The 14,565-nt window shown below is 33.4% G+C and overlaps 1 protein-coding gene across 2 annotated transcripts; it reads right to left on the bottom strand.

Moving 5' to 3' along the window:
• Positions 1 to 2,521: 2,521 nt before the first annotated feature.
• On the bottom strand, positions 2,522 to 9,596 carry Odam (odontogenic, ameloblast associated). Of its 2 annotated transcripts, XM_027950851.2 has the most exons (10): positions 9,546 to 9,596; positions 9,419 to 9,460; positions 8,834 to 8,881; positions 7,786 to 8,019; positions 7,251 to 7,298; positions 5,281 to 5,385; positions 4,293 to 4,340; positions 3,466 to 3,537; positions 2,908 to 3,069; positions 2,522 to 2,551 (listed from the first exon to the last, which is right to left on the bottom strand). In XM_027950851.2, exons 1-10 carry the CDS (start codon positions 9,594 to 9,596, stop codon positions 2,522 to 2,524), a joined length of 840 nt encoding a protein of 279 aa, XP_027806652.2. The 2 variants fall into 2 exon arrangements, with proteins under 2 accessions (XP_027806652.2, XP_071470903.1); XM_071614802.1 differs by lacking the exon at positions 4,293 to 4,340.
• Positions 9,597 to 14,565: the final 4,969 nt, after the last annotated feature.

Below are 14,565 nucleotides of genomic sequence, written 5' to 3'. Positions count from 1 at the left end.
AAAACCATAGTTCGTTGCAGGTATTCTCATGCTGTTTCCATGAGCTTTACCTCTTGTCTTCCTACTTTTAGTAGCCAAAATGATAGAATTTAAAGCTCTTTCATAAAATATTTTGGAAACAAAGAACATTTCATTGACAGTGATTTTAATATTCAGGTATTCAAACCTAATTTTTGCAGATGAATACTTGAACAAAACTCAACATGTTTCTGTAACAGATTGGTATAGAACAAAGATTAGTAGTTTATTTTCAATCTTTGAGTGATTCAACTGGATCAGTTAGAATTTTCCAGGGTGATAATGGCCTGTTAATATTGCCTGGAATAAATAAATGAGTTCAACATATTTCGTTTGATGCTAATTTTTTTCAATAAAATATTTATTCTTGATAAGCTTCTGAGAGTTTATTATTAATTTTATTTATGTCATACTTATTTGTTTCATGCCCTTATATAATTGACATTGCATTTATATACTCTCCATATATTTTAAAAAATGTTCTCCAGAGAGACAGAAGTAATTATATAAATATGAATACATAGAAAACTATTGGTTTATAGAATGGAATTACGCAAGCTAAGATTAACAATCTGCCCTCTGCAAATCCAAGGCCCAGGAAAGCTGGCTGGGAAGTACTAGTCCACACCCAAAGTACATCCTGGTCCCAGATTGAAGACGGAGAACTGGGTATGCCAATGTTTAACAGTATGAGAAGATGCTTGCCCTAGCTCAAGCAGAAAGTGCAAATTTGCTTTCCTCTACCTTTTTCTTCTAGTCAGGCCCTTAGATTATATGATGCCTGCTCACAGTTGTAAGGGTAATCTTTACACTGCCTACTAATTTGAATACTCTTATCTTCCAAACATCCTCACAGAACCATCCAGAAATAATGTTTTACTAGTCATCCAGTTAATCTTTAGCTATTTCAAGTAGTTCTTTCAGAAATAGGGAAAGTTAAGTATTTTTATATCTAATTTATACCTGAGAGATCTAAGATTGTTTAAGAAACTTAAAGGTTCAAGGAAAAATCTGATGAAACCCCAAATCAGTGCTCTCTTCTCTATAGAATGCTGCCTAGGCAGACTAAGCCTATAACTTCCTGGGAATTTATCCTTTTGGAAGAGGACATCTATTTCTCTATGAAGATGTGTTATATTGGGAACATATATTTCACAACGTCTGTCACCAAATAAATTTGGTTTTCATAAGGAAAGCAACAGAAGGAAGCTGACTGAATGTGTTCAGGAAGAAATATAGAGGTGATGACATATGAAAGCTAGGGACATATTTAAGTTCATCAGTCTCAATCACCACACCCATCACAAATCAATTGACAGTATATCTTTATTCTCATGGATAATACAATTTTTCAGAGTCATCCTTTATTAATACAATTTTCCAATTGATTTAATGATATTAGCTTTGTTCTTCGTGTTATTATACTTCAGATTATGCAATGATAGAATATTTGAAAAGAAATCAAGTTTTGTGAATATAGAACTTACTGCATAATTGAATAACATATTTAAATACTACAATACCATTTGTAAGTAGGACAAATTCAGGAGAAGAGTGAAGATATTTTGCACATTTCAAAGCACTGATACTAGCATTGAGGAAGCTAATAGTCTAAATTGACATCCAGGGCACTGCTGCATCTTTTTCTCTGTAAAATAAGGTAGAAGAGCATTTTTGGTATCATTAGAATGGTTTGTGTAAATTTTTCTAGATGTTTGTAAATTGCTTATTAAAGAACTAGAAAGCTTTACTTACACTGGTATTGATTTCACATTAAGCAAAGTCAAGCTGTACTGAAATCTCTTTAGTATTTCTGACTAAATAAACTGACTTGTATTGTGCAAAATAGTACCTTAATGAGAAGGCTTTTTAAAGAGATATGGATAGTACTCACTCCTGATTGTATTTCTATAAACTACTTTTTATCTGAAGAATTCTGAATATTCTTTTTCATGAAAGGAGGGATCAGAAGAGACTCACAGGCAGCAGGAAGGAGATTTCAAAATATTCGTCTTTTGGTTTTCATTTTGGGTCAAATAGTTGGATTTTTCATGTGTATTTTTACTTTTTAGTGTCATTCCAGTGCTGCCCTTCTATCAAACTCCCACTGTAGCTACAACAGCCAACCAAGCTCATTGAGACAGGCAATTAATCAATTATGGTTTGCTAAGGACATCAAAATTGAAATTTCCTGGTTGTTATGAAATTTCTTTATTATTTTGAGATTTTGTTTTACTTTAAGCTAATATGGATATATTGGCATTATTAAAATGCTTAGCTGGCAAAGTGAAATGAAGTGGGAGAACTGATTCAATATAGTCAGGAGTCAATATTGATTTTTAAAAATTGTTAGAAGTCTCATAATTATTATGTTTTTGTAGGTAGAAATAATCACTAGATTGTTTTTTCATAATCATTTTGTTAAGAATTTTTTATTAGTTTTTTTGATGCATGACTTTTGGCCAATACCTACCCAAAATTTCTGAATGCTTAAAACAACATCTTATGGTTCTCTTAGGTTATCAGTCTTGGCCTAGTGAGAAAATAGAATTCCATAAGAAACTCATATTATATTAAAATTAAATTACAGTCTGATTAATTGTTAGTCAGAAGTGATTGACACCTTATTGAGGCTTCAGACCATATACTCTACTATAGTATTGATTATATTGTTTTTGCCATATTTTTAATTTGTGCACTATAGTTGTACATAATGATGGATATGTTGTTGCATATTTGCATGTGAACAAAATATAACAATATAATTTGGCCAATATCACTTCCTGTTTTATTGTTATTTTCATGACTGAGCCTGTAAATGAAGTACTAGCTTTATGTTTTCTATTACACAGAAATTTCTCATGTTAAATGAATCTTTGGATACCCTACCTTCTCTTCTGGAAGCACTGAGGCAATAGTTGGATTTAGAGCAGAAGCAAAAGCCTTGGTGTTGCTGGGTGTTGGTGAGGTGGAAGGCATTAAAGCTCCTGCACTGTCATGTCTAAATTTTATCACTTCTTTCTGTAAATATGGTAGCACTCCTCCTCCTGGCTATAGAAAGAGAATGAAAACAAAATGGTTATAGGTTCAAGTAGGACATCAAAATTGGGAAGAATATAAAGCCACCGGTTGAGATAAAAAGCAATCAATAAGGCCTTTATTGGTTTTCCGTATCATAAATTATTTTTAGCAAGATTGAATATAGTCCACAAATATGGTCTCTTGATGCTGCTTTTAAATAAGGGTTAAACAAAAGTGACTGGAATAGATGATATTTGAGGAACGGACTGAATTGAATCCTGACTAGCAAAAGATTATAGAAGAAGAACCAATAATTGTTGATGGAAATATAATAAAGTTTATATTGAAACAAACATTAGTGACGGAACCTACAAATCATCAGTTGTTGATTTCCAGTTGTTAGCAAAGTGTTGTCAGGAGTCTTACCATCACAACAGTTTCAGGAGCTGTGCCTAAGAGGGTGTCAAGAGCCAATTGCTGTTGTCCTCCTGGTACACCCTGAAAAACCAGAAAGTTTTAAAAAGTCTAAACTGTGGTACTTATACATATTCTGCCAAAGCATTTAAATGCTCCCAACTTCTTTAATTATTTTCTTAAAAGTGTAGCAAGGAGTTTAGATTTGAGAAAGAGAGATGTGTTTATATTAGAGCCCTGGCTGGACACCCAGTTCTGCCTCACTTCTGGAAGCTCTGCTTTCTGACATTCCTGCTAGGCCCTGGTGTTCTCTTGATGAGCATAAACAGTCTCAGGACACCAACACCAGAGAAGGTTGTCTCTGCACTTGATGAAATTAAAAAAACAAGACAACTTCCTGGTCTTGCTTAAAGCAAGGTTACTGTGCAAGTCACAAAAGTACTTGTGTCCTCACAGCCTGGAAAATACTATGACTGTTGCTCATTCACCAATTATAATCTTTGCCTTGGCTATATTATCCTGCCTTCTGGGTAGGAATCCTGAAAGTACTTATCAAAGAACTTCTTGAATATACCCACTTCAGAACAAACTCTGAAGTCTCTCCCAGACATCTAATGTAAATCCAAGTCCTGTGAGTTCATGCTCACAACTTCCTATGAACATACCCCATGGGTCTCCTGTGTTTTGGCCTCATTAGTAATGTGTGGATAAATCCAACTTTGTTCAACTAGAGAAGTGTTGCTGGTGATATTTAGCTGAAAGACAGTTATATATTTAATAAATAATTAAGCAAATGGTTTCAAAGGATTTTTTAAAAAGAAAGATATTCATCTACTCACAGGTTCTTCTTGTTGTGGAATATATTCAAATTGAGTATAGAATGGTATCTGTTGGATTTTTGAAACATGCATTAGTTTTACTAATGATTTTTGTTACAAGTTTGTGATAAATTATTACTTAAGATTACATCTTTTATACTAATTAAATGCTTTTTTAAAAATTCATGCTTCAGTTGGTAACAATTATTAAATTAATAAGAATCCTTTTAATACTATATTATTTCTAGGATAAAAACTGTCTTTAAAGTAACATGATTGAATTAGAATTAGTATCGCCAGTTATTTAAAGTATAATTTTCAGTTTTCTGCAATTTGTGATGACAAATTTTAAAGTGGTAATTAAACTATTAAAAAAGACATTTCTGTTTTGATTAAAAGAATGCTAGTTATGCATGGGCCACCTAAATTTACAGTGTAATTCTGAATATTCACTGTAGGCTCACAAAATTAAATATATTTGTATCTTATTTTAACTCAAGATCTAGTGGTTAAGAGATATTTCAAGATTGCTATTATTTTTTGCATTTTATTATTTTAAGTAATAACTATATGCATGCATATATTATAGATAAAGATGGATGCTAGCAGATTTTAAAGTAAGAAAACTTTATTTTCAGAGGTGATTCAGCTTTTGGCCTCTGGTTTTATTACAGTTCATTCACTGACTTAATTCATTTAGAATCCAGACTTGGAGTATTATCAAGTCAATTTACACAAGTGATTTATAGAAGAAAACACTATATCCTCTTTTATCTACCAGGTCAAGCTGTTGATTATTTGCATCAAATATATTCAGTTACTTTTTCTCTGAGAGTTTGCCTTAATCTGTATATTCTCAGGTAGAACTAGTCAGATAAGTCTGAGGATGTAGCTTAGTGGTAGAGTGCTTGTCTCGCATGCAGTAGCCCTGGGTTCAATTCCCAGCACTGAAAAATACATACATAAATAAAGTTGAAAAAAATAAAAATAAGTAAAACACTCTCAGTACCTGTTCCTCAAATTTTTGCTGCCCTGTTTGTTGGGGTGACTGAGTGACTGTTTGTTGAGGTTGTTCCCAGGGTAGGAGCATGTACACTGGATAGTATTGAAGCATCTATTTATAATCACAGAAGCATATAAGAGATTCCATTAGATCATCATATGTCATACTTTTAATCTTCTAATGTCAATATTATTTTAAAGTGGTTTTATGTATAGCAGTTTCATATTATTTTTAGGTATGAATAAAAGAGTGGATAAAGCAGTCTTCCTCGAGATTAAAACTTAGAGCACACATTATATTGGACTTTGTTTGTAAGATTACTTAATAAAACAATTTAGGATATAGCAGATTCAACAAGCTAAAAGAGGCCTTTTTAAAATAAAATACATCTTAAAAACTTCATATATAAATTACTTTGCAAATACCCAAGAGGAGGATAACCTATGCTACATTTTCCTAATATTTTTGAGAATCATCATTATACAGGACATGATATTAGAAATCCTACCATAACGAGTGAAAAAAGACATTTATTCTTTATTAAATTATTAGAAAATGTAACAATTGCCACTTTATTAAAATAATTCACATGCATTCAAAATATTAGAAAAATCCAATAATAGACAAGTAGCAAAATACCCATCACCCACCTTATCATGTATCGGCTTCCACTTATTCTTCTTCATGCATATCATAGTACATGCATAAAGCTTCTATTTTGTTTCTTTGCATCATTAAATAAGTGATTATATTAGACATGAAATTTCAGAACAACAAGCAATGGTTGTTCCAGAGAAGTATATTTTGTGAAGTGGTTCTTAATCCATGTTAAGAATCAAAGTCACCTAATTGAGCATTTTGGAAGATAAACATGTTTGTCTTCTAATTGCAGGTTTTGATTTATTAAAGTCTACAATAGGGTTTGGGCATTTGTACTTTTCAGAATTATCACCAGTGATTTTGATGTAAAGTTAGGGTGATGAGCCACAGGTTTAGTGGTTTAAAAAAGGGTGGAGAATTACATTCCAACTCAGCTATTTACTTCATTGGGATTGGAAATTGAATCTCATTAAGATTAACTTTCCTGATCCTTGAAATGAAATAGTTGTACTTGTCACATATTTGACTCTAAGTGCTTCTGGCATAGAATGAGATAATGTCTAGAATTAAGTTCTATTTTGCAATGGGAATAGGGTGAGACAAAGTCACATAATTGTAATTACAGAAGAGCCAAGTAGTATAACTTTTGGTAAAAAGATTAGTCCTCCACTGGTGAATGATATAATTTATCTATAGTCCTGTTTCTTTGAACCCCAGTATTATAAATTATCCTAACACTGATAGAGTTTTCCATATTAATATAATTATTCTATTAGTTTACATTCATTTAAAAAATTTCTCTTATTTAGTGGAACTCATTGATTATAATATTGAGTCAAACTGGAAATACTGCATGTGAGGACTTGGATATGTTTTCAGCAGAATTTAACTGCCAATAATGTAGGAAAGTGTTTCTTATCTCTACATCATACCCTATCTTATCAGTTTAATAGGTGTGTATTTTTATAGCTCTGCTCTAGGAGAACTAGAAATATGAATGCATCTCCTTCTGCAACAACACTTAGAATTGTGCATTCAGCCCCTGGATTTCTTTTTCATTTATTCTTAAATGCCAGAACTTTAGATGCAGAGAGGGCATCCCCTGGGGCTTAGTGAGTTCCTTTATCTCCAATATAGCAATCTCCTGGGAATTCAGGGATCCTAGAGATTCTTTTTAGCTGCCTGTTCTTAACTTGCAAAGTGAGCCCATCATCAACAGACTAATGCCAGTTCAATAATGGTTGTATTTAGACAGAATGATACCATGGTGTGAGTGTCTACAACCAGGCTATCAGAGAGCTAAGGAATAAAAGAAAACATAGTGGAGGGTATAAGTAGCCACTTGACTTATTAGTAATGGTATTCTCTTCACTCACCTGTGCTTGTTCTTGAGGCATTTTGAAGGGAAATACATAGGGCATCATCTGCTAAAAAAAAAAAAAAAAAGCTGTCTAAAAAAACTAAACTTTGTTATTTAAAAATTTCAAGTTGCTATCTATAGATCTAGCCATATAACTTTTATCATTTGCATTACCAAGTATCTACCAAAAAAGGATGACCTATTGTATTAACTATCATTAACAAAATTTGTCTTTTTAAAATGAAAATTTCCTAATTATCTTCTCTAAAACTTGTGATGCTTTTGATTTCTGGTTATATCCAGAATAGTTGATTTTAACATTATTATTAGCTGATTTTAACATTATTATTATTATTATTATTATTATTATTATTATTATTATGTGTGTGTGTGTGTTAAAAATCAAAGAATATAAGGAAGAACTTTCAGAATTTTATGAAAAAATTCTTGACTAGGTCTCTTCTGCCTTATTCCAAAGGCTGATTCATTTTCATGGTCACATTCCATGTGCACTTCTCTTTTCTTAGGACAAGAACATTGGCCCAACTTACGTGATTAGGACCCTGCTGGGTCTGTGGCAGTGCCTGAGGCTGTGAGGGGCCCAGCTGGCCTGCTTGAGCTCCTTGGGCAAAACCAACTTGTCTGGGGAAAGATATCTGATTTGGGGATAGTCCAGCAAACTGGTCTAGAGTTGACAGTGAGAGCTGCGGCTGTCCTGGAATTCCAGCCTGCTGCTGCTGTTGTAGAAAGCCAGAGAAGGGGGGGATCCATGAATTAAATGGGCCCTGGGAGCATACCAAAGAAAGAAAGAACGTCTCTTTTAGATCAAAAGGATTTAAAATCAGTCACAAGCAAGAAAAAAATAAAATCTAAACAATTTCTATATTTTCAATGCTGCTATACCAAAAAGGACAACATCTTGATTCATGAGCCACAGAAACAGTGTTTCATTTTTAGTGGTCATGAGAAATATGGAGCAGAAAGAGGGAGATAAAAGAGTGCCACTTCTGTACTTGCTAGACTGGTTTCACATCTTGATTTTTCCTCCTTTCTCACTAGTTAGGTGGATATGACTTTGTGTAAAATAGTTAATTTAACTATCCTATAGTAGGATAATTAGTGCCTGGCATATAAGAAGTTCTCAAAAAAAAAAAATAAATGCTAGTTAGATTACAGTTTTTTACTTTAATCTTCAAATAAAATTAGAATATACAGAACTAGCTGGACCCAGTGGTGCACACCTGTAACCTCAGTAACTTGAGGCAGGAGGACAGCAAGTTCAAAGCCAGCCTCAGAAACTTAGTGAGGCCCTGAGTGACTTAGGGAGATCCTGTCTCAAAATTAGAAACAAAAAAGCAAAACAAAACAAAACAAAAAAAACATAAAAAGGGGGCAGAGGGATGTGGCTCAGTGGTTAAGTGCCCCTGGGTTCAATCCCTGGTACAAAACAAAACAAACAAACAGAAAATAATATGTGGAGCAAATTTATAACTTTTAAAATGGAAATTTTGTGGAATCAGAATATGTCATTTTGTTCTCATACAAAATGTCGAGCAGAAGAAAATGTTTTCCTTAAACTGATAATTGAGGTGGAGATACCTGAAGCTGTAGTGGCAAAAACTGACCATTATTCAGATTCAGAAGTAACTAGAAAAGGAAAGAAAATATGAAAAGATTACTATACATGGTAAAATGATTAATAACAATGTTTACTACAAATACAGTACAAGTCAGAGTTGGTTAACCAGTTCCCTGTTAGAAGTGAGATGTTATTTCCACAAAACTTATGTGCTTGAATCACAGCTATTAGAGGTTAGAGTTGAAAATAACAAGTTGGGATTTAGTAACATCATCTCTGCTGTATATGAGATTACACAATTTTATCCCAGTTCAGTGGTTTAAATAGTCATTTTGTATATCAACATACATCTGAATTAACTGCTATTAGAACAAAATATGTAGAGGATATTGTCTCTGCCTTTGAAGAACTCACAATTAAACAAAGGTGGTGGCAAAGCTTATTTTATAAGCAAGTTTCTGTATGTAGCAAACACTAAGTTTGGAATTTATTTGGATATGCTGTTGCTAGTGGATAGGATGTAGGCTAAATCGAAAGAAGACTTTTATCTCTTCCCACTGAGGTTTTATGAAAAAAATGCAGGAGATATTGTTACTGAAACTAACCTCATTGCTATTGCTTGCAGACAAAAGGCGTTGTGGGATAAGCTAAGAATAGAAAAAAAAAAAAAGGTAAAATAAGGGATAGCCATAGGTTTACACTCTGAGATCAAGAGTAAAATGAGACACTTACCGGGGCTGAAAATGTAACTCCCAAGAGTCCAAGAAAAATTATAATTTTCATTTTCAGATGATTATACCTAGAAAATGAATTATAATACTTAATTTTAAAAATTCTTTCCTTAAAAATCATGACAAAAATAAAGTCATGACAAAATAATTATATAAAATTGTTCAATCAGAGGAACAGTTGTGCACATTCTTCAGTATTACATCTTAGGATTTAAAATATAAAAATAAATATTTATAACAGAACTCTTTCTTCTCTCTCAAATCAACTTCTTATAGAAACCAACATTGTTTGCTTGACCAACAGACTCAGTTGGTGGCATATGATGTAGTTGAATGGGTTAGTGAACAAGACGATCTCGTCCTTTTGCCACTCTACACTGGGGGACTGTGTCTATCAGAACTTGGGATGCCCATGACTGGGGTCAACTAACTGGCCCTTATTAAAAAAATCTTAATATTTACATTGAAAAAGTGCTACAATAAAGATCTGATGATACTAGTCCAAAACAAGATAATTTCCATTTAAAGGCCTATTAATATTGAAGTATATTAAATGTAGCAATTAAGTCAATATTTTTCTAATTTAGGGAAATGGAGTATGAAATTAAAATGTAATATTGATTTATAGTTTACTGTGGAAGTTTATTACCTCTTGTCCTCTGATGTAAAAGCTCCTGACATAGCTCAAATCACTGACCTAACCAAGAGTTCAGGGTGACTTTGGTAATCTCTCAGAGCATAATTCACTGAGTTTGGTTCTGAAAGTTATGAAAGCAAAGATTTCATATCTTACCTTACTCCTGGCTTAAGAAATTAAGAACCATTCAAGATCTGTGTTCTTTTTCTCTCTCAGCTCTGTTGGTTGAAATTTCTCTTAAAATTTAAAACCCATCTTTAGGAAAAAAGAGCCAATCATTTTTAAAAGGAACCAGTGATTCAGTGGGCTTCAGACAATGGCTCAGCTAATCATCTCTTTCCTCATCATCCAGGTGGGGTATGGCTTCCCACACTTTTAGTAATGCTCTTAAATTATCCCCGAGAAATGTTTTCCTGTGATCACACCTGGATTTTCCTTGGTTATGACTAACTCTTTAAGAATGATTTTATTCTACTCCTCTTACCATCTTTAAAATGAGTATCTAATTGAATAACCTGAAGTTCTTTATTAAATTCAATGATAAATGGGTGAATATTTTTATTTTTGGAGTAAAATACAGAATTATAAAACAGAGGTCACAGGTATAAGAAACAAAAATTCCAAAGTGTAGTTTGTGGCACTCAAGATTCTTCACAGTTTCAACACTGGGCTGAGTGAATATAAGCTAGTTTCTTTTAGATTTGATTTTGAAAATACTAGTACATCTCTCTTCCCTTATGGAATAAAGCCATAAACATTTGCTAAATTTCTGTATGTCTATGAAATGTATATCCACACAAGATTGTGTTGCTTTGAATAAATTAAATATGAAGTACTAAAAAATACTGCAAATCAATGTTTTGTATTTTTTAAAAATTCCCTTTGTTAAATATAACTAACATTCAAAATATTACTAAATACTACTACCTGTATAATATCATTTCAATTTTCTTCTTAAAAGTTCATTATTTGTTTGGTTGCTGTTAATATTGATTCCACTCTAACAGGCAGTCCATGATCACAAGTGTTGTGATAATGTATTCTCAGTTTCCATTATGAAAGAGTTATTTAGCTAATTTAATCTTGAACAATTAATAGTAGTCTTAAAATGTAGTAAAAAGTTATTGCCTTTCAATAAATGTGACTTTCTTAGAGACTTAAATTTTGTGGACTCACTCATACTAAAATAATTATACCACTTGTTATTTATCTAGTCAAAAGAAACCTCACAAGCAACCAAAACATTATTTAAAATAACAAGACCTTTTTTCTTTACTAAAAAAGAGAAGTTACCACTAGGATTTTATATCTGTTAGAAAGAAACTTTTCCAAAATTTGTGAAAGTTGTCTTTCTGAATTAAATAGTTAGAACACCCTAGATGTTGATGGCAAATTTAACTAAAGCTTGGTGACATGACAAATTATTGACTGCAAAGTACAGCAGGTTGATTGAGTGGGTGAACTAGGCAGAAGATTTTATATTACTTGATGATGTTAATATTTGCAATAAGTGACCTGGTCTATTTTGAGTATTGTCAGTCTCTTGAGATTTCCTTTTGCATTCTGTAGGGTCTGAGGCAGCTGACCCCATTACTGAGCCAGAAAGTCATCATGGCCAAGAACTGAGCAGGTCGGGACTATGTTCTGGAGCCAAAACACAGTAAATTTAAAAATATCCTGATGAGGAATAGTTTCATTTAGCTACATTCTTCAAACTGAAGGTAACTGGCAGGATTCTGTCACTGTTCTTTTTTGCTTTTATTTTCCATTAAAGAAAAGCAATTGAAACTCTCCATTTATATAACAATGTGGAAAAGAATAGGCTTTATTTCCAAAACTCCCGCGAATGCCACATTTGATAGCTTCCAAGTTCCTGTGTCATTAGAGGCAGGGTTATCTCTGGGTGGTAGGGGACATAGCAAGGAGCTCTGGGTCAATTCTCATCACATTATAATGTGCATATGGTATGTCTCTGTTTCTCTCATTCAACTATGTTGACTTTACTCATTTTTCTTTGCCTGTGTTTGTGACTCACTAGGTATTTCACTGATTTTTGTTAAAAATAAGTGATTAGATTCAGGAGAGGATAAACAAGTGGGACATATCTAGAGTAATGTCATTCTGTGTGGAGTAAGGTGCAGGGTCCAAGATGAGGAAATCCTGAGCCGGATACACTCACCAATACTGCATCATTTTGTTTTAGTTTGATTAGCAGAACTAGACAAACTTTCATTCAAATAAAAGTACAAAGACATATTATAATGCCAAGAACATGTGACTGTTGAATTATGTACCCGTGAAATTATCTGTATCTTTGCTCTGTTCCAATAACAAAAATGACAAAGAGTAAACAGTAATGGCTTATGTTAATCCTTTCAAAATGTTACGTTTGCTTTTTTCCCCTTTATCCTAAAAAAATATTAAAAGGCTTATAGAATACATTGTAAAATAGACCAATATTAGGTGAATCATGATAATTGAATTTAAATTTTAGCACTGCTTATAATAAAAACAATTTCTTGTATATAAACGGATTCCCAGGAACTTCTGATAACATATATCACCTTATACAGGCAAGATACATATATCACCTCTGTTTCCATGAGAAAACTGAGGTACAGGAGGTTAAATGACTCCATTCATTTATTTATTCATGCAACAAATGGTTATTGTGCCAGCTCATATCTCTGCTAGGCATTGAAAACTTGGTATTAATAATAATATATGTAGTTTCTACCTCCATGGAAATTATTATTTTTCCATAGCCAAAAAAGTACCAGAATTATGGTTAGAATTCAGGTCTCTTGATTCTTAATCAAGTAGTATTTCTAAGGTATTAAGATACATAACTTGAAAGGAAGTGACATAGTATCATGATAAAGAAAATTAAAAACTTAAAAAAAAATGATAAAAATGTTCTTAAATATTGCCAGAGATGAACTGTGAATCTCAACCCAATGAGGTCAATAGGTTTGGGGTCAAGAATTATTTCATTAATAACTTATACAGTAAACCAGAGATTAGATAAGCAAGCTTTCAACCTAAACTCTTCTATTACATGGGTGTTTATGCTTAACTACTGTGAGACTTTACTAAAGTACCCTCATCCGTTTGAGATTGTGAGTACTGGACATTAATTATCACAAGTTCACTAAGATTATACACTCTAGATAAATGTTTCTAGCTTGATTATATTAATCTAGTTTTATTTTACTTAGGATTTTGTAGATATTTGCATGTAAATTATGACTCTCAGGTGTTTTTCTAGGAGTAGCATTTTTAACAATACAGATATTAAGAAAAGTAAAGTATTATGCTTTTTTTTTCCTTTTACAGAAGGACCCATGAGTTTCTGAGGACTTGAGAGAGGCCAGCAATAGCCAAATTGAGTCACAACCCCATATTTCTGCTACAAGGATAACGCAACTCAAACAGATAACTCAAAACAAAACCGAAGCAAAATGGAACAAAAAATCGTTGTATCAATTTTCTCTTCCTCAGGGCTGAACAACTTCAAACCTTGAGCCAACCATTTTTCCCAGTTTGCCTGAAAAAGTTCTAGGGATAGGCAGCTTGAAACAAAAACAAAATAAATCAAAACAAGCACACATTGTTTTTTGAAATGGTCACCCATTCTCTCACTCTCCCTCAGGGGCGAGGAATTTCACTTACCCCCAAGATTCAGGCGTTCCCCATATGGGCCACCAAATGCCGCAGTCTGGCTGGGCACAAAATCACGAGCCACTCAAGCAGGAACAAACTTTATTTCCAAAACTCCTGCGAATGCCACGCACGCGGCCTTCTCCCGGGACACACCACACCAACAGGAAATCCCTCCTCCGGAAATCCCTCCTACCGCACTTCCCCAACCAATGGGAACTCTCCGGGAGTCCCTGGGAGAGCTCCAAAGTAGCAGGCCTAGGCGGACAGCAGGGGTCTAATATCCAATTGAATGCACATCTTAACATAATCATTATCATCTCAATGGCTTGCTGGAGTCACCTTTCAACCAAAAATGCCATGTGTCATTCCTACTCAGCTATGGCTCTTAGCACTGCTTGTGGATCCCTTAAGTGTGGCAAGCAGAGCATTTAATGGAAGGCACAGTCTGTTTGGAGTAGCTGTCCTGGCTTGACCATATGTCAATTACAACCTTCTCTGAAAATCACCTCTTTTATCCCCTGGCCTGAAATACTCTCTTTTCCCTACTAAACTTTTGTGGTATTTATTTATTTATTTATTTATCTATTTATTTAGTGAATTTCAGACCTGCCTTGCATGTTTGCTTTTGGGCCTGTGATTAGTTTGCCCTCAATCCTGTTTCTATACTTACAATGTCCAGAAAAACAAAACAAAACTGTAGACAACTTTATTTCAACTAAAA

Source organism: Marmota flaviventris, chromosome 7 (genome assembly GCF_047511675.1).
Source record: "Marmota flaviventris isolate mMarFla1 chromosome 7, mMarFla1.hap1, whole genome shotgun sequence".
Taxonomy (NCBI): Eukaryota; Metazoa; Chordata; class Mammalia; order Rodentia; family Sciuridae; genus Marmota; species Marmota flaviventris.
This window is presented reverse-complemented; position numbering and strand designations above follow the sequence as displayed.

Excerpts from the sequence above, each read along its gene's own strand:
- Odam (XM_027950851.2), bottom strand. The coding sequence starts at position 9,596 with ATGAAAATTATAATTTTTCTTGGACTCTTGGGAGTTACATTTTCAGCC. Across the intron at positions 9,461-9,545 it reads GAGTTACATTTTCAGCCCCG|CTTATCCCACAACGCCTTTT; the intron begins GTAAGTGTCTCA and ends TTCTATTCTTAG. Across the intron at positions 3,538-4,292 it reads TTCCACAACAAGAAGAACCT|GGTGTACCAGGAGGACAACA; the intron begins GTGAGTAGATGA and ends CTGGTTTTTCAG.